The sequence below is a fragment of the Neomonachus schauinslandi genome, chromosome 3, assembly GCF_002201575.2.
Source record: "Neomonachus schauinslandi chromosome 3, ASM220157v2, whole genome shotgun sequence".
NCBI classification, from domain to species: domain Eukaryota; kingdom Metazoa; phylum Chordata; class Mammalia; order Carnivora; family Phocidae; genus Neomonachus; species Neomonachus schauinslandi.
In genome coordinates, this window is record NC_058405.1 from 189,703,415 (window position 1) to 189,723,030 (window position 19,616).

The 19,616-nt window shown below is 50.8% G+C and overlaps 1 protein-coding gene across 1 annotated transcript in view; it reads left to right on the forward strand.

Annotated features, from left to right (window-relative positions):
• LOC110570949 (leucine-rich repeat flightless-interacting protein 2) overlaps positions 1 to 19,616 on the forward strand; it is a 149,171-nt gene that overhangs the window by 105,648 nt on the left and 23,907 nt on the right. Inside the window, exons 9-13 of the mRNA XM_044913631.1 lie at positions 3,708 to 3,752; positions 5,184 to 5,252; positions 9,772 to 9,849; positions 17,806 to 17,841; positions 18,243 to 18,365. Coding sequence (XP_044769566.1) covers positions 3,708 to 3,752; positions 5,184 to 5,252; positions 9,772 to 9,849; positions 17,806 to 17,841; positions 18,243 to 18,365 — 351 coding nt within the window. The remainder of the gene's footprint in view (positions 1 to 3,707; positions 3,753 to 5,183; positions 5,253 to 9,771; positions 9,850 to 17,805; positions 17,842 to 18,242; positions 18,366 to 19,616) is intronic.

Consider the following 19,616-nt stretch of genomic DNA (forward strand, 5'->3'; position numbering starts at 1 on the left):
TGGATATTTTGTTGTCAGAAGTAATCAAAAGGGGAAAAAAATAAGAAAAACCTTGTAATTCTTTCTTGAGGGTTCCTGAAAACAATTACTTTGTAGGGTACATGCAAACTTTGTGGCAATTTCTCAGGGATGGACTAGGAATGGAAATCAAACCAAATCCAAATCCAAATGTCTACACAACAGGGTTCCTTCCCATACTTCAAGGACATGCATCAATCTCGACAGGCACAAATATTTCTAAATTATTTAAGAGCCCTTTATCATAGGTAAGGCTTGTTTGTTTTAGATAAGTTTCATAATCACTTAGCAAACACTAGGGAACTAGTTCAGGTAGGAGGATCACAAAGATAAACAGGGAGGTAGGTAGGTACTCTGGAAGCATTTACTTCTAGAAGACAGACCCACCTAGCAGATACACTAGTGCAGCAGTAATAGGGGGATAGGGAGAAGTAAGTGTCATGACAAAGGATGTGAACTGAATCATGAAGAATACAGAAGAAGAAGATAAATAGAAACTAAGCAGGTAAAGCCACGGAAGTGTAACTGCTGGTGCTCCATCCTCCCTTGTCATGCCTCACCCCCTCCCCCTTTTCACCCCTGCTGCAGGGGGCTCCAGGCGTGGCTGGCAGCTCCATCCCCCCCATCAGCTTGCTTGCCCACTTTCCAGACTCCCACCGCTGCCTCCCAGCCTCATATATGAGTAAATACCCCATCGCTTCTTCCCCCAGTAGGTGAATTTTGACTGAATATCATCAGATCTGCTAAGCACCAACGTATTGGTGGGTTTCACCATCTTGAATTTTGTGTGTGTTGTGTGTATTTCGGTGGGAGATTTGCTATTGCAAAGAGCACTTTCTCATTCAGAAAACTTTACTTCATCCTCACTTTCTGAGCTGAGATACTTGCTCTAAAGTAGAAGATGGTGAGAGGTACCTAATATGCAGATGTGAATTACTCACCAAAGTTAAGCATGTCTCTGACTCACTTAAATTCATTTAAGAGATATAACCCACATTCAGAGCGTTAAAGTCAAAATTAGAGTGGATCCGTTCCAAACATTAAACATCAGAACTTTCGTGAGGCCCCATGTCCCCACCCTTGTTCTTCCTGAGATCTTACCTTACTCACCGACCCGCAGAATCTTCTGGTAATTATCATGCTCTGTAGGTATCATATCTATTCCTGCACAACACACAGGCTTGTTTGATTTTGTTTAAATATAAAAACAGAAATGTTGTATGGAGTTAATGTTAATGTTAATGTTGTATGGAGTACTGAAGACTCTTCTACATAATTCTCCAGTCTTTTTGGATTTGTCAGACCCATACCCTGGGCATGGCGGCCGCAGCTGTGGGCGCTTTCTCCCCCGCCCGGGTCGTGGTGCTTTCCATGTGCCCCAGAGGGGTGGACAAAATGGTTTCTACACAGAATGTTCTCCCAACCACTGGAACAAGTTTCAGTATTTGTGGGAAACATTAGAAAGTTTCTCCCTGTTCGCCCCCCGCCCCCCAGAGTTCCACCTGCTGGCCCCTCAGGTCACATGGGTGTAGCTTATGCCAGACAGAGGAATGACAGGCACAAGTTTGGGACCCTGAAGGGATGGTGGGATATCTTCAGGGACCGTCAGGTTCCTGGAAGGGAACCACTTCACCTCCAAGGACTGCCCCATGCTCGTACGCGTGGTAGAACATTGCCGGGCAGTCTGAAGTTGCTGGCTTCCTCCTCGAGGAGCCTTTAATTTGGATAGAACATTTTATTTGGGGAAACCATGGATACAGTAGTATTCCCCAGAAATGTTGAGAGACTGTTGGTCTCAGAATTATACCACTGAATCTATCCTGTCCTCTGTGAATCCTGAACACGCACACACAGCACGTCAGTACCTAAGGAAGCCACACCAGAGATCATGTCCAGTGAAATATTTTATTACATAAAGGTTGGTATCTCTGCTGATTCTTAGTTTTGAATTTTTTCCCACCAAACTTTAAAACTTAGAGCTTCAGTTACAAAGACCTTGAAAACCCCGATGGTCTCACTATCAATTAAAATTGATGAAATCTAATTTTGCCTGTGTGTCGACTCAGAACTCCTCATTTGGTCCCACGTCACAGTTTTGTCGATTAACTAGACTGTCTTTATTTCCTTCTGACCGTCCTGCTTTCTCCCTGCTCCATTAAGTGCATGCCCTTTACCGATTTTGTTGTAAAAAAGCAGATTTGTGTGAATTTACGATACCGTTGGGCCTTTGAGGTGAAATGAAGCTGTGAGCCCTTCTCCCTCTCCTGCCCATTTTCTCTGATTACAGGGACTGTCCTGCTCCGACCTCGGGCTTCCTGGTGCTGGCCTTGCTCCCAAACCCCTGTCTGCCCAGAGTGGAAACCGGGTCTGTTCTCTTCCTTGTCATCCCCTTCCTCCCTCTCTTTCCTTCTGCGTGTATCCCTTCACTTTCCAATCAAAGGTACAAGGACACTTCAACCTCCTCTATCCGAAGTCCAGACACCAGAGTTCAGCAGGCGTTTTATTTGTCTGGACTAACTTGCTAAGACTTTTCTCAACGTTTTAAAACGTTATCAGAATAATCTGGGACCTTATATAGAAAAAAGGGAATTGAGGAAAAAGGAGGCTCTATTAAACATCTATTTCCAAAAGCTCAGGTTCAAAGAATTGGTCTCTTGGGTCTCTCCTCCTTTTCCAGCAATTGTTCCCCATTTGGGGTTTCATTTGTTTCTTTAAAAATATTTTTCTCTTGTAAATGTGTCCAGGAAGCAATTTGGAAGGCTTTTGTGCTTAATCTGACTCCTCCATCTTTGAGAAGTGGGAGAACGGGGATATTCTCTTTGGCTCAGTCTCCCCTCTGTTTCCTGTTTTTCCAAGGCCGGTGTGCGGGTCAGGCCCTGAGGGGCCCGGCCTTTTCAGCTGTAGGAATATGAGTCCCGTTCTCACACGAGGATCTCGGTGTCAGAGTCCAGGACAGATCACACTGTGGAGGTTGAACTGTCATCTCCCTGAGCTGCTGAGCGATTCATCCCTGGTCATGCACATCCCTGACTGGCTTGGTGGCCCTGGCCTGCGGGCTTACGTGGCCTCTGCCTATAAATGAGTCATGATCCTATTCTGGACCCAGGGCCCGGCTGCCCCGGGAGCTGCCCTTCGCTCTGGCACCTGCCCGCCTGGGCACGACTCTGCCTGGTCCATGGTGTGGGTGTGGGTCCTCTGATCCAGGGGGCTGCCAGACCTCGCCGGCCGACACTGTCTGGCAGCTCCTTTTGGGGCCTCAGGACCGTGACTGGGATCACTTGATGGAAATAAAAGCACCGTTTCCGCTGCGCTCCTCCTGTGTGGACATTTATGCATTAACACCCTTGAGTGCGTTATTAACCTGGGGTTTTGAGGTGTGGGTTTGGTGGCTGCCCATGGTGTTTTCACCATTGTCTCACTCCCTGACCCTTTCCTCCAGGAATGCCTGAAAAGAAGTGACTAGAAAATAGTCCTAGCTCAGAGATCCTGGGGACCGTGGCTGTTTTAAAGTTGGATTTGCATCTATTGATGTACTGAAACATGGGCCCTACACTGACTTCTTTTTTCTTCTAACCTTTGTGCAATAATTTGGCTGTCATCACTTGAAAGCATCGTGATTTTCTTGTCACTTTTATTTGTTGCTGTTTTCTCAAGGCTTTTAAAACCTGCCATTTGCTCTCGTCCTCCAGCCCTCCTATCTGTACAGCGCTGCCCGGCCTGCTGGGAGTTACCGGGTGCGTGTGCTGCCCACCCCCCCTGCCCCCACGCCCCTCCTCCGTCTGCTGACCTGCCCCCACCCCATCTCCCCATCCCCCACCCCATCCCATCCTCCCCATCCCCATCCCCCTGCCCCCATCACAGTCCCCCTGTCAACCCACCACAGTCCCCTGACCTGCCCGCACCCCTCCCCCAGTCCCCATCCCTCTGCCTCCATCCCCATACCCCTGTCCTCCCACCCCATCCCCCCATCGCCCCCCCCCCCCCCAATACCCCCCCCCGCCCCGGCCCCCACCCCCCATTCCCCCTGCCCCCATCCCCCATCTCCCATCCCCATCACTCCTGCCACAGTCCCCTGACCTGGGCCCCCCACCCCCCACCCCCCTGCACATGCACACTCCACTCCATTACACACCTGCTCTGGGAGCGTGGATGCACATGTCTGCAGCCCAGCTACTTGCGAATTACCCCTTTACGTGGAGCTCACACATGCCATGGTATCCGTCAGTCCCCTTTGGCCAGATCTGGGTTTTCTCTCTCCCCGAAGCTGACAATAGCTGTCATACCACTTCAGGCTCCAGGAAGACGTGTGCTCGCATAGGGTTGTTAGCTAGGAATGGAGCAGCGACTTCTACTTAATCTGCTGGCAGAAAGAAAGATGGCTTTTTATTGCGTTGGTAATCTTAACAGATGTTAATGTATTGTGCTGTATTACTTGGGAAATTTCCAGTTTTAAATACAAGGTACTTACGCCTTGCGGGAAACTGATACTAAACAAAGTAGTTATACTGTATTGCTGAAAAGTTTCTGAATTTCCATCAGATTTCACACTTAAGAATATAACTGGCTGGACAGAACAGCTGTGTCCTCCAGGGGAAATAGGGAAAATTGAAGTTCCTTTAAGCTGGGAAAAGTTTGAGATGGCCATTCGCGGCATTGTAAACTCCCATTCACCCTTGGGGCTTAATTATATGGGATTTTCAAGTTAATCAAATATTGTTTTGTAGTTAGCAATTTTTTAAAAATTATAAAATATTGAACTAAGTGAACATGCTGTTTTATTCCAGAGTCACTTTCTATTAGTGTCATTTTCTAAATACCAAGTATGAGGATGCCATGACAAAATTCAGGATATTTGAAATATCTGCTCCCTTGAAGTCTGGATTAACAAGTTCCTACTTAGCAATGTTTTTCAGAATAATACGTTTTAAGGACCTAGAGGAGAGCACATTGCATGCCGGTTGACAGCAGCTGGTTTCTCTCTCAGATTTTTGCATGTGCCTGTTCTGCTCAGCTCTGCCTGAGGGCAGAGGGCCTCCCCTGCATGTCTGATTTGTGCAGGACAGTTCTCCTCACGGGTCAGCCTGCCCTCACTTACCTTTTCCTGTGTCGTGGGTACTGAGGAGGGAGAAGGGTGCCCTGACCTGCCCGTCTGTTTTTCGTCACAGGTGTCTGTGTTCGATGAGAGCAGCCTGCTCAGCGGGGCTCGGCGGGGCAGTGCCTGCAGTTTCTATGCTGTAAGGCATTTTCTCTGGTTCCCGAATTTCCTCCCGTGTGCTGCATGCCCCTCAGTGGCTTGCTGGGCACGGTCCAGCCGCTGGAGAGAACTAGCTGGGATTCTAGGGAGGAAACACTGTCTCATCTCAACCTTCTGTTGTAGTGAGGGTCACGGATGCCTTTGGCTGGTGGGCTAATGTCTTCACACATCAATATACATGGAGTTCAAGGGAGAAGACAGACCTTAGTTGAGGTTCCTGGTCCCTTTCCCTGCAACACACTAACAGTACTAACACAGGGTGAGGTGCGCTTAAAGTAAATAGGAAGAAGAGGGGCGTTCCACGGGCCACAAATTATTGTCACCTCTGGATAACTGAGGAACAAGAACAAATTTAGAGACTCAGGATCTTAACCATACATAATTCCCTTTTATTTTGCCGTCTTTCCACCTCCTCTAAGGATTTGAAATGACAGACTCGGTTCTCACCATAAAGGTGTACTAGTCAGTTGTACAAGAAATGCTTGTTGAGTGAAAAAAATGAGTGAATGAAAGAGGGAAGCGAGATAGAAAAATGGAGTCAGTCCATGGAAATGAGGAGGCTAGTTGGCCCTGTCCTGAGGGACAGATGAAACTGAATGTCCTCCTGGTGTGGATGCTTCTGCACGCAGGGGCTGCTCTCCCCGGGGGCTGCTCTCTGCAGGGGCTCCTCCTCTGCGGGGGCTGCTCTCTGTGGGGGCTCCTCCCCCACGGGGGCTGCTCTCCGCAGGGGCAGCTCTCCACGGGGGCTCCTCCTCTGCAGGGGCTGCTCTCCGCGGGGGCTCCTCCTCCGCAGGGGCTGCTCTCCGCAGGTCCTGTGCAAGTCCCGTGCAGACACACCACTCGGGGCCCACAGGAAATGTCATGGCTTACAAGGAACTACTCGAGAGTGCTTTTTATAATGTTGCTTTTGATGTTAATTGGCTACTAAATTGGTTAAATAATCCCATTTCTGGCTTATTGTAGTTCATAAATATTCAGGAATTCTCACAAAGCTGCCACACCTACTGTTTTCTTTAGAATGTAAATTTTATAAATATTGGACATAGCGTTAGTTTCTGTTGACGTCTAATTTAACATTTATTAATTTTATTTTGCATACCGTTTGAAACATGGTGGAGCCAACTATATTAAATCTTTTTCTCGGTTCTTAAACATTTGTGTAGGCCGTTAAGAAGCTCACAAATCATGTCTGCTGGAGAAATAGCTCTGGCCTGCATGTGACAAATAAAATGCAACTAAAGGATTTTTTTTTATCAGAAAAAAGACCGCATAGTAATTTTTGAAGAGAATGAAACTTTCCCCAAGCACTGGGTACTTTCCGAAGACTGAAGTAGAGCTTCCGAGCAGGTGGGGTGTATGTTCTCCTTCAGTTCCCCTTCGCCTCTGCAGGTGGACTTTAAGAGCAGCCGAGCCTCCGATTCTTATCGAGCATCGCTGAGCACTCTTACTTCTGTGCTTTCTGCCTCCTGTAGGAACCACCTGGGAGTGGTGGCGTTCGGGAACTTAAGGAAGTCAAACATCTTCTTGTCCCAACAGCACAAATGTCTAAAATATGGCCACATGTCCCTGGCATCGAGCCATGCAGAAGAAGTCAGAGTAAAAATAAGGTTTTTTTCTGCACTTAACACTGCACTCCCATGCAGAAGGAGCTCAGTAGGCATTTGTTGAATTAAGTTGGACAAATGGAACCCTGGGGTAAAATCCCTCAGAAGAGATCTTTGGCAGCAAATTAGCAGGCTGGATGGGAGGGGCGTTCACTGAGCTCCATCCTCGGCATCTCCCCGAGCCCCGACATTGCCCTCCCAGTGGATGCCAGTGTCCCACGTTTGGGAATGTGGTTGGGGAGAGAGCTTCCTCAGGCTCTGGTCCAGCCTGCAGCTGTGACCGCTGGCTGATACGCACACCCATAGTGAGGAGGCTGACCCCCCTTGGGGGTCCCGTCCTGACATCCTTCAGCCCAAGACAGAGCTGGAGAGGACCCTCTGCTTCGACCTGAGGCCAGGCTGACCCCACGCCTGCATGGGATGGTCCTGATCCCACTCTGGACGGTTCATCCCCATCTCCAGAGCGTCCAGCTTCTGTTAGCCTCCCCTAGAAGGTAGCCTCATCTACAGTATATGTTCACAATTAAATGACTTCATTACAGTTTAACGATTAGAGATTAAATGACTAGCTCTCTTTTAAGTATCGCTATTTTGCTTGAAAACGTTTCTATTTTATATCTTCCTCACCGTCCTTAAGCTGTGTGCATGGTGTCGGAAGGACTCGTGGCTGTGTGTGACTCGCCGGGGAGCAGTCACCACCAGTGCCATCGGATCCAGGAGCGTGCAAATTGCTTGTGGCAGAAAAGGAAAGCAGGGGAGAGTCCCCCCTGGGTTCTCTGCATAACCCCCAGCACCTCTGTGTGGCCAGCGTCCTGACAATTCTTTGTCCCGGCTGACAGGCTGAGAAACTTTTCCGAGGTCCCATGGCCAGTAAGAAACGGCAGCCCCACACCAGCCACGCTGGCTTCCAAACACAAGCTGTTCCAAAGTTGACACATGGACCAGGGTGATACAGACCCCAAACTTACTCCTTCCCGCATGATCCGGGCAGCTGATTTGAGAGCAGTTTTGACTAGGGAGTTAGGAACACCTGGGCTATGGTGAGCGCTGTGAATTGTGCAAGACTGTTGAATCACAGACCTGTACCTCTGAAACAGATAATACATTATATGTTAAAAAAAAAAAAAAAGGAAGGGAAAAATGAAGGGGAGGAAATTGGAGGGGGTGACGAACCATGAGAGACTATGGACTCTAAGAAACAAACTGAGGGTTCTAGAGGGGAGGGGGGTGGGGGGATGGATTAGCCCGATGATGGGTATTAAAGAGGGCACGTACTGCATGGAGCACTGGGTGTTATACGCAAACAATGAATCATGGAACACTACATCAAAAAGTAATGATGTAACGTGATTAACATAACATAATAAAATTTAAAAAAAAAAAAAAGGAACACCTGGGCCAGCAGTCAGCCCTGCTAACAGCAACCTGTCCTGTCTCTGCACGGTTAACCAGAACGCGAATGACAGAGAACACAGTAGGATTTTTCCAGAGGACAGATTTCCTAGCTCTTGTGTCCGTGAACCCAAAGGCAAAATTCTTCTACCTTAAAGTAGTGACCTTAGGTATTTCCTTTTATGTTGCATAATAAAGCAAAAGCTGAGAGTGGTAATCGTGGTAAATTTCTTGTGTATGCCGAGTGTGGCAATGAGTGTCTTACAGGGTGTGTGCACAGGTGTCTTGTCTGTGCATCGGAAACAATGTTGCGTATAAGTGTAACTATACAGTAAATCGTAATCGGATAAAGGAATGAGAAGAATGATGAATAGGTAGGGTGGGTCTGGCTATTTATAGTCTGAAGTTGAAATTGTTCATTCAACAAGTATTTCTTGAGGTTACACTGTGTGCCAGGCCTCATCTGGTCCCTGCGGATTCAGCAGAGGATAGACACAGACCTGCCCTCGGGGGATTACGTTCTGGTGGAAAAATGTGCAAACTAAAAGGTGGTATTTAAGATGGGAGTCGTGAGCACCTCTGCAGTTCTGTGCCTGCTAGAATTTGCGGTAGGGAGAATGCCTGCAGGGCCCAGTAGGGTGGTGCGGGCAGCAGAGAGAACAGTCAGCCCCTGCCTGGCAGGATGCGTGGTGTTCAGCAGCGGGGGGGGGGCGGGGGGCTGGATGGAGGGGCCGCTGTTACTCTGGGACGATCCCCCTGAGGCTATGTCACAATCCAGTGGGTGCCTGTGGCCCTCAGTCGGGTTTGAATCCTGCCTCCCCTCCTCGCCCACCTCACTCAAGAGGAAAGGAAGATTAAAACAAAAATCTATCTAGGACTTTGTTCTAGGAGCAAAGGTAAGTAGAAGTCAAAGTTTAAGAGGGCATCACTTCCAGATCAGCGAGTTACAGTGTTTTCTTTTGCTAGAAGAACGTTCAGGCAGGTGGAGAGACAGATTAAAAAAAAAACCTTATTCAGGCAACCCGACCAGTAACCTGGCACTTTAAACAAGCCATGCCTGACTTTGGAGGAGCCCTAGATCTTACATTGTTTTCCCCTGGAAAGAGCTACGAAGCAAACTTTCCCACCGCTGAAAAGCCAAGCACCCTGCCGGGCGCTCCGGGCCTCGGAAACTGTCATTTCCCCGTGGCCGAGGGGGCTTTCTGTGCCGGCACCAGGCGTGACTGCACTCCCGGCTTGACCGGGATGCCTTGTGTTACTTCCTTCTCACTAACCAAGAATCCTGTGTTCTTCTGATAGTATGACTAATTTTTTTCTGTCCTTAGTGGGCATGTATTTGCAGCTGTGACCGACACAGCCTTCCTTTCCGAGGGGAGCCTGCTCTCCTCGCTCACCCCTGTCCTTTCTGCATGGCGCGCGGCTGACCTCCGCGCTCGCTGTAGCTCTGCTGACCCTGTCCCTTTGTTTCTGTCTGCGTCCCCGCGGCGGCGGCTGTGTGGACAGCCCTCGGAGCACGGCGGCCACCTCAACTCCAGCTCCCGAGCCTCGTCCAGAGCCAGCTCGGCGCGGGCCAGCCCAGTGGTGAGTGGCCCTCCTGCCTGGCTACCTTCCGCTTTGTTCCTTCCTCCTCCTCCTGCCCTTATGCTCTTTACTCCGCTGTCCTGCAAAAGGAACCCTCTGTCTCCAAAGGGCCCAAACGCAGCATAAAGTAGGAGGGCTTTTCTGTGATTTATTCCAGGTCTGAGCAGAAACGCAACTGGGAGAAATGCTTCCAGATTTAGAATACTACTATTCCGTGATAGCAGAATTGCATTGCTAAATGTCTAAAGGATCGTGTAAGAAGTTAGTGCTTGGGGCTGACTGGGAGGAGGGACACTTTGTACAGTGGGGGAATGTAGCCGGGTACATGACGTGTGGGGGTTTTTATGACTTAAAAGTTGGAAGGATCAGCTTTTAACTTTGTAACGTCATCTGTTACTGGACCCAGACGGTTTTTAAAATCAAGGGTCACCGGGAAGGGCCACGCTGCCACCGTCTCATTGGCTCTCCCATTGCTCGGAATCGGGGAGAGTACAGAGCTGCCCTCTTGTTTCTCACCAGCTAGTTCCCGGCCTTTCCGTGTCCTTGGTCCATGTTTGTCCCAGGGTCTTTGCAATTTCAGACGGTTTCTCTTCATCTGATGCTTTGTGCGAGGGTACCGTACAAGGGTGTGCAGGGCAGTTGCCAGGGGACACCTGGGAGTGGGCTGGCTGGCGCAACGTCCAGTGGGCAGGAGCTGGGGCTGTGTGGTGCGCATGCCCACCCCGCGTGGCTGAGGATTGCCACGCCAAAGGCCAGTGGCGCCCTCCTTGATAAACCCCAACTACGAGAAAGCCAAGCCGGCAAAATGGATCTCTAGCTCTAGTCCCCAATTACAGAGAAGCTCGAATGTGGTTCTCAACTTAGTGATACAGCACCAGGGTTAGATGCGCGGATGCCTGAAATTTAGGGAGTGTTCCTCGGCATCAAAGAAGAGGCCATCAAGCTGAGGTCTCCTGCTGGTACAGATGCACCTGTTGGTTGCTGGTGTTGTGCTAGTTTTTTAAATTAGATAGTCTTTTTCGAGCCTTGACGTTTCATGCAAATGCAGATACTGGACCCGCTTCTGCGGATCCCTGGCAGCTGAGCCCGTATCTCTTGAGTGGAGCGGCCACACTGCCCGTGTTCTCTTGTCCCTGACTCCAAGGCCAAGGCCAGAGCCATCATCCCTGGGCCTGCACTGGCGTTTTCCTGATGGGGAGGAGTGTTCCTCGCCACCATTTACACATGGAGGATGAGGAAACAAAAGATAGACCAAGGGGCCCAGTATTAGAACAGGAGAGCCTAGTTCTTCGTGGAAATGAAGACTGCCCGCTCTGTAAACACCAGCACCAGTCCCTGCCTCCTCCACGTTTCACGCACCCACCACCCACCCTCACAGCCATGAGAGCCCCTGGAGCCCGGCCCTGAGGAGACTAGGGGAACCACGGCCTGACCACTCCGGCTGTGCAAGAAGGTGTGGTGGCAGGGCCCCACGGGGCCCAGGGGCTCATTGCTCCACCGATGACCAGTCCAGCAGGAACAGGAAGATACTCATTGTTCAGCATCATGTAACGTCAGTTTTTAAATCGGACAAGTTGCTTTTTGCGGTGTCCTTCACGCTCTGGGGTAGCATGGCATGTTATACTCATCCATGGGGAGCCTTGGAGCTACTGGGAAGAAAACTTTTCCACGGTAAATTTAATGGAGATCAGTCTTCTTTAGGCGTGATACTCACGCTGTCACGTTTTGGGAAGTAATAGAAGTATCTGCAGTTGACAGAAGGCGGCCGTGGCCTGCCCTGCGAAGGATCGCGAGCCCCCCTGGGTCCGGTTCCTGGTGCGGCTCCCGGAAAGCACGGAGCCATGAATGCCACGATTATTTCACTGCTTTGGGTCTCTTCAGACATCAGGACAAGGTCACAAAATAAGAGGACTTCATCTAGTCGCTTAGACTGAAGTGGCCAAGATCAGACACAAATTTCGGTGTCCTGTGCTTTCTAAATTTGTGGAAAATGTACCCACATAAAGCGGGTTCCATGGGTGACCGTAATCAGAGAGGCAGCGTGAAACATGCCCGTGCCCCCGGGACCTGGTGAGCAAGGCGGGCCAGCCAGGAGAGGCCTGGCCCCAGCTGCGCCCAGGCTCCAGGCCCCCATCCTCGGGGCTTCTCCAGGTACCGTTGGGAAAAAGCAGCGCGTACTGGGGCTGCCGGGCCCCTCTGATCCTAAAGCTCTTCCTCATTTAATTCTCTGTGTTTACAGCCCACGAAACACAACAGAGCTCCAAAGGGAAGGTGGGCGGAAGAGCTCTGAGTGAGTGACGCCATCAGGCATGTGGCCAAGCTGATTTTTCAGTTCACTACAAACACATAAGCCATCTTTTTCTCTTCTCTGAGACAACTGCTCATTTACAAAGGTCAGCCGACCGCCCTACCGTTGGCACATTTCATGAGCGAAGGTCAGCATCTCGCGGGCGTCGCGGGCCGTGTGGGACGGGCCATCCTCCCGCCCCATCTGGGCATTGACGGCTCCCGTGGCTCCTGGGGAGTGATCCGTGGCCTGCTGATTCATCAGGAATGTGGATCCAGGGGAGTGTGAGGGTGGACAGGGGACAGGAGCCTCCCTGGGAAGGCAGTAGGACTCGGGCAAGGGCCAGCCCTGGAAGGCTGGGTGTGGAGGAAAGCCCTGTGCACCCGGGGAGGCGGGGGGCGGGGAGGGCACTCTTAAAGAGCAACGTAACCAGAATGGAGGAAGTGGTTGCTCCTCCCACTTGAAGAAAATAAAGATGCCTCAGCATCCAAAGACCTCCCCCAGCCCTCGTTCCTCTCAGCAGATGCCTGCCCCACCTCAGGACCTCAGTCACATTGTTCCCATTCTGCAGATAAGCTGGAAGTTCTTCTCCAACAAGTCTGGGCTCTTCCCCTTGAGGAAGCTGTGGGGTTCTTTCCTTCAGCCAGTGTTCATTGAGAACCTAGAATGTTCTTTTTTTTTTTTTTAAGATTTTATTTATTTATTTGAGAGAGAGAATGAGATAGCGAGCATGAGAGGGGGGAGGGTCAGAGAGAGAGGCAGACTCCCTGCTGAGTAGGGAGCCCGACGTGGGACTCGATCCCGGGACTCCAGGATCATGACCTGAGCTGAAGGCAGTCGCTTAACCAACTGAGCCACCCAGGCACCCGAGAACCTAGAATGTTCTAGGCACAGGGCTGCAGTGGTGAGCAAGATATGGGATGCATAGACCGGAGGAGACAGGCAGGCAGCAAACGGGCACGCATATGGTACGAACTCCTGGGGAGAGGTGCAGGAAGCTCTGAGAGTTGGAATCGGGAGGTTTGGTGGTCTTGGCCGGAGCACACTCACGCAGAGGGCCTCGCCTGGTGACACACACACCCCTGTGTCGTGCGGGCCCCAGAATCCCGCCAGGCATCCGCAGAGGCTGCCGTGTTCCTGACCCATCCATCAGAGGTGTCCTGAGCGGAGCCCAGATTCACGTTCCTGTGTGTATTTAGAGAAAACATGAGTGACAAACTGAAACCTCCAGCCCGTTTAGCTAGAGAAACAAAAGACCGTAGTGACCCACGTTTTCTGTTGTATGAAGAGGCAGGGGCAGCAGGTGGAAACACAGGTCATGCAGTATGAATCCAGGAGTCCAAGGGTAAGTCATTCAGGAGAACGTCAATATTATTGGATGAAAACCTGAAATTTCCACGCCAATGGAAGACTTGACTACTATTTATATCTGAAGGAAGATTGCCCTTAAAGTGGGTGTTTTCCGAGCAGTGTTCGCTATTGTCAGTTTGTTTGTTGAGAGGGACCGTGTGCGGACACAGCTCCTCTGGTCCCGTTTTGCATCCGGGGCCTGGGGTTGCCCAGCGGGAGGTTGGGGGCACCGTGAGGAATAGTTCCTTTGTGCCTGGCCCCTCTGCTAGGGTCCAGCCATGCTCACGTGTTGTGTTGTGTCTCTGGGCAGGTGGGCAGGCCGGCTGGTGATAGGCCCAGGAACTGTAGGCCTCAGCAGACGTGATGTTGAAGCGAGGCTGAGCAGCATGCTCGTATAGACACGATGTCGGAAGTTTGGAATTAATAAAATACTTAATGCGCTATTGGATCACCTGTCTTTGAAAGGAAGAGTTGCCGTAATCTAAAATTCAACAGAGATTGTTTAAAAGTGACTATTTCTAGTTGATTTTAAAAACTGTCTTTGTGGACACTCGGTTGTGATTGTAAAATGCTGGTACACACACGTGTCATAAATCCGTTACTGTGAAGTTTTCACGCCAACCTCAAAGGTTTAGAATTGCTGGTTCGGGGGAGTGACAAAGTGAAGGCCTGCGGGGTGTGGGGCCCCGTTGCCCTGGCGTGGACTAGGACGCCGGTGTTCGCGGAGGCCCCGCGGCTCGGCCCAGGCCCCGCGCAGGTATGGGCCTCAGTGGCTTGCAGCAGGTGCACCTGACGGCATCCCCTGGGTCCTGCTCTGCCCCGTGTCTGCACCATGGCGTCCCCCGCACCATGTCATGCAGCGACTAGGACAGTGTTCGGAATGTTTTTTGATTCTGTTTCTTTCTATTATTATTTTCAGAGGTAAAGTGGCGTGCTTTCTGTCAAAATTAAACGCACCGCCTGGGTTCCTTATCTGTCCCTTTGCTCAGGGGAAGGTGAGGAGTGGGGACAGCTCCCGGCCAGCCCGCCCCGCTTTATACAGGCTGCCATCTAGTGGCAGCTAAGGGGACTGCGGCAGCTCCTTGCTGCAGGGTCGCTTTCCGCAGGCGGTGCTCCTCGTCCATGTGAGTTCAGAAACGCCTGTGAGCACACGTATCCTTTGTCGTTCAGAAACGGACTAAGGGCACTTACCCTAATGTGTACACAAGAGATTGGAAACAGCGGTTAAGCAGAGATTGGCTATAACTCTCGAGAGTTTCATTTTTTTCCCTGCGTGGTCTCTACTTAAGAACACAGCCTAAATTTTCCCATTCTGAGTCCATTATGTATTTCTGAGCAAAGGCATTTTAAAACTATTTTTAAACTTTTTTTTTGAAAACTAAAGAGCTAGCTGTGGCTTTAGGTTTTTTTCTTCCTTATTTGATGTTTTGCAAATTACAGAAGTAATATATTTTTTTTAAAGATTTTATTTATTTATATGACAGAGAGACACAGCGAGAGAGGGAACACAAGCAGGGGGAGCGGGAGAGGGAGAAGCAGGCTTCCCGCGGAGCAGGGAGCCCGATGCGGGGCTCGATCCCAGGACCCTGGGACCATGACCTGAGCCGGAGGCAGACGCGTAATGACTGAGCCACCCAGGCGCCCCATTACAGAAGTAATATTTACGTTGATGGTATCGAGGGAAACAAGGTCTGGTCTGTATTCTTCCTCATCTTTATCACAAGAAATACTGAAAAAACGTGGGGTTCTTCTTTTACGGGCACAGATATCTCTGTAGGTGGATTTCTGGACTTTCATTTGTATACAGAATATTTACCTGCTGCTGACCAGCATTTGGAAAGATTCTGTGTAGCCCACAGAGGCAAGGAGCAGCCAGCTTCTCGGCGGTAACTGAGAGTCGGTGACTCTGGCTCTTCGTATTTGACCAGTAGTTACATTACCTTCCTTCTTTTCATCTCATGAATACGTGCTCTGCAAACTAAGCGATTCTAGGGAGTGAGGGCCTCGGGCCCAGGAGACTTAATACATTGATTCCCCTGCAGACCATTTGTTATATAGTCAGCTTTTCCTCAGTTTTCAGGAATATTTTCATTCCCGAGTGGAGAGAAGAACCACACTTGAAGTGCTGGAATCATCACAGTAAGAACATTGGCCCAGGGCTCTCTGGGGCTCTGCCAGGGACGAGGAGATAGAACCATCTTGACCGAAGGCCACCTCCGCCCCCCAGAGCGTCTGCTCAGGCTGGTGTGGCATGCACGTCTAGAAAGAATAGTAATTCTAGGTGTGTGTTTTTACACACACCAAACACACATGCCAACAAACGGCAGGAGGCGTGACACACAGTTGGAGAGTGAGCTCTCCTTAATGGGCTGTCACTGGTCCACATCAAGCAGTGGAAAAGGGCACATGCAGGCTGAGATTGCCTGGGAAACTCGCGGGAGACGCACGGGCTGGCATGGGCTCTCAGAGGATAGCCAGCCGTGGCAAGTGGAAAGGAGAGTCCTCTGGGCGGGGCAGGACTAGCATCCAAAGCCCCCCCACCCAGGGCTTATTTAACAAACTGGGAGTGAGGCCAGTCTGTTCTTGGATCCATCCCACCAGCCTGAGGGATATGGCCTCTTCGCTCTCCTTTCTTCTCTATTCTTAGGACAGTAAGGAGACCAGTAAGATGAAAATAGGGGGTTCTTGCTGAAGACCCAAGTATGGGCCTTGTCGGGGAGACCGCATGGAGTGGCTTTGGGAATGAGACCCCGGGGCTGAACTTGGACCTGTCGAGTAGGAGACCCTTGAGCTTGGCTGAGCTAGGAGCTGGTTTTGAAAAGTACCTTCTTTTGGATTAATGGAGTATTCTGTGGGAATTTCATTTGAGCCACTTGGTTGGCTGATCTGCTCTTACACTTTGCGGTCTCGTTTTACTATTTGCCTTAGGTGTCCTGCCCTCGAAGAGAAATGTGAAGGTGTGATGGGTTTGGAGGAGAGAAGGTAGCTGTTAGTGGGGACAGGATGGTGAGGCCTTGAGCATCCAGCCCACTGTGGACCCAGGGTGGGCACAAGACAGGGAGCGTTGGTCTTCACAGAACTTTGCGGTGTCCCGACCAGTGCTTAGCCCCACATCCTCATGCTCTCCCTAGCCCAGCTTCGTGGTGGGCTGTTTTTCGTGTCCGTGAGCCACTCTGCCATGTCCTCCCAGCCAGCTCTGTTGGGATTCCTCGACCTGAGTTCAGACTGTCTGTGGTTGAATGTGCGAGGTTACCTGCCGAGCCCCGGCTGCCCACCGGGTCTACTGAGGCAGAGCTGTGGTCTGCAGTTGGCTCCCTGGAGGTCAGAGTTAAGAACATCTGAGCTACAGGAAAGAGGATCGGAGACGTGCTAGTTGTCAGCTTCCCCAGAGGGTTTGGAGACAAGTGGGCGTGGGGTTTTCTCACCGTCTGTGACCTTCCCAATGGGCTTATGGAACGGAGCCCTCAATGTGCAGAAAAAAGAAAAAGTTGGCCTTTGTGGGATGCTCAGCAAAGAAAGACGTGGCACCATTGTCAGCCTCAGCCTGTTGGCCCCCAGACCCCTTCGAGGTGCAGGGTCTCCCTTGGGGGCGAAGCTACGGCCCACAGGCTGCTCTGGGTCCCCCGAGAGTCCTGCCTGAAGAAGGGACAGAGCAGCCTCAGAGACACGTGAAAAGCCAGATTCTGGGGTCTCACTTTTCACCTGGCAGATTCTCCTGTGCCTTCACCCCCCTGCCAGCTCCCCACTTCTGGGCATCAATCCCAAGATGGTTAAACCAGAATCTTCACTTCGGCTCCATTATTCAGGAGAAGTAGGAGAAGTTGCAATGGGCTCCGCTGCTTCCTCTTGCCTTAGAGACCCAGGCAGCAAGAGGCCTGGTCCTGCTCTCTGGCTGTAACCATGGTAACAGTGGGGGGAACAGGCTTGGAGCTTGTCATCGTCCCCCCTCCCCTCCCCCCGTCAGGACCAACATGCAGGGCTGTGGGAAGCTGTGAAGGAAACCTGTGCTGATTCGGTTCATTCACAAATCCCTGATTAGGATCTTCTGCGGTCGGTGTGTATGTCGTTCAGACGTCGTGTTCCCGTGGAAATTATGAACGTTGAAAAACCACCCGGTGAAGTTCACGGTGGCACCGTGAGCTGCCTGCGAGCACCACCGTGCCCGGCACGGCCTGGCAGAAGCGGATCGTGGGCCTCGTTGGCAAAGCGGTTTTTAAATTACAAAGGAAGCTAATGTCCTGTTACCATCTTACCCTCTAAACCCATATTATCCATTTAATGCTCTTAACTGTTTCGTATTTGTCCATTTTCCTCCACAGGTTGAAGAGAGACCAGAAAAAGATTTCACCGAGAAGGTAAGGAATCTCTGGAAGCCTTTATGTTGTGTTGTTGATAAACCGCGAGGGACCCAACGTGTATGGACGAAACTGACAAGAGAATATGTTGGTTAATCTTGAATGAAGATGCTCACCCTTGAGTGAACAGGGCATGCATGCGGCACCACGTCCTTCAGGGGGTCCCCCGGAGCCACTTCCAGCGTGGGTGTTAAAGCCCGCGAAGAGCAGAGGCGTTCACTGTGGGCCTAGGCATGAGCATCAGGTTGACCCAGACTAATTCCCAGGCCTCCATGAGGCCCCTCAGAGTGAACCTCTCTTCATTGCTTTCCATAAGCCCCTGGAGATTTGACAACATACAGTAGACTTGCAGGGGGCTCTGGTTTTGCCTGAAATCACATTCGGTCCTTGTGGCTTTGCAGGGCTCGCGTAGCCTGCCCGGCCTGTCTGCAGCCGCCCTGGCCTCCCTGGGCGGGACCTCTCGGAGGGGAAGTGGGGACACCTCCATCTCTGTTGACACGGAGGCGTCCATTAGGGAAATCAAGGTAAGTCTGCCTACCTATCTTGTGACCTAGAGGAGCCTCTTAGGAAAATCAGTCTTCGAGCATAAGTTTGTAAAGTTCCGGATCTTTCTTCTGGGTCCAGTCTCCCCCATGTCTACATGTTCTAGTCACACCAGCACCAGCTCAGGTAAGGGTCTCCCACAGGAAGCTGCACCTGCCCGCCCACCCCGGCTGGGCAGACCCGTGCCCTCCGCGCTCCCTGGGCTCTCGGACACACCCTGCGGTGCTCAGCTCCTTCCCTGGCGTGCACAGACAGGTGGTCTCCATTTTTCTGGAATAGTCTCCCATTTTTCTGGACACCAGATTACTCACTGCTCCCAACAACACCCCCCTGCCCTTTGAGTGTCCCCCCGCCCCTGCCTAGAATATGCTCCTCCTTTCTATCTGTAGTATGCACACTATGCCTCGAATAGATCATCGTTGTGTTTTAGTGATTTTTTTTCTCGTCCCACCGGAATGCAAGCATTCTGTGCTCCATGCTCACCACTCGATGGGGGCCACTCTGAGCATGTAAGAGACAAAGGCAGGACTGTCCGGAAAAGTAATTAGGAACCTCAAGGGACTGGCTGTCCTCTGGAGAGCAGAGCCAAAGCCCGAGGGGGAAACATCAAGGATGGGATTTGGCTTCATTGAGGGAGGAATTTTCTATTAATTAAAACTGGTGAAAAGGGAACCCGCTGCAGGTGGTATCTGAAGCTCGATGACCGCCTGCCAGGGAGGTCAGAGAAGGGATGTAGGTTCCCTAAGAGTGCCTTCAGAGTCCTGTGCTTTGTAAGGACAGTTTTTGTGGGTCGCTCTTCCTAAAACGTCCGCGCGCCCTCCCTGGGCCTCCAGCGGCTCTTTGCCCATTCCTTTGCTACATCAAAGTGCAGTTTGCTGCAATCCTGATTCGTCTCTGCTTGTAGTCTTGAGAGCACCATTCATTCGCTCAGCGAGCGTGTATTGAGAGTCTAGCTCAGACCAGACACCAGGCCCCAGGAGTGCGGAGCAGAGACGCGAAGCTCTGTAAATGCAGGGACGGAGCTCTGCTGAGTCCCACCTTTAGTATTTTCCTCTATCTAGCACCGGGTAGCAACCCAAAGAGCCTGAGTTTTAACTATCAAATATGAGTAAAAGAACCTGTTCCACTTTTGGAACCTCCTTTGTCTGTTTTATAAAATTGTGCAAAAATATGATGATATAGACCTGCATTTTGTAAAATTTTGTGACAATATCATATGAGATAGACCTCAG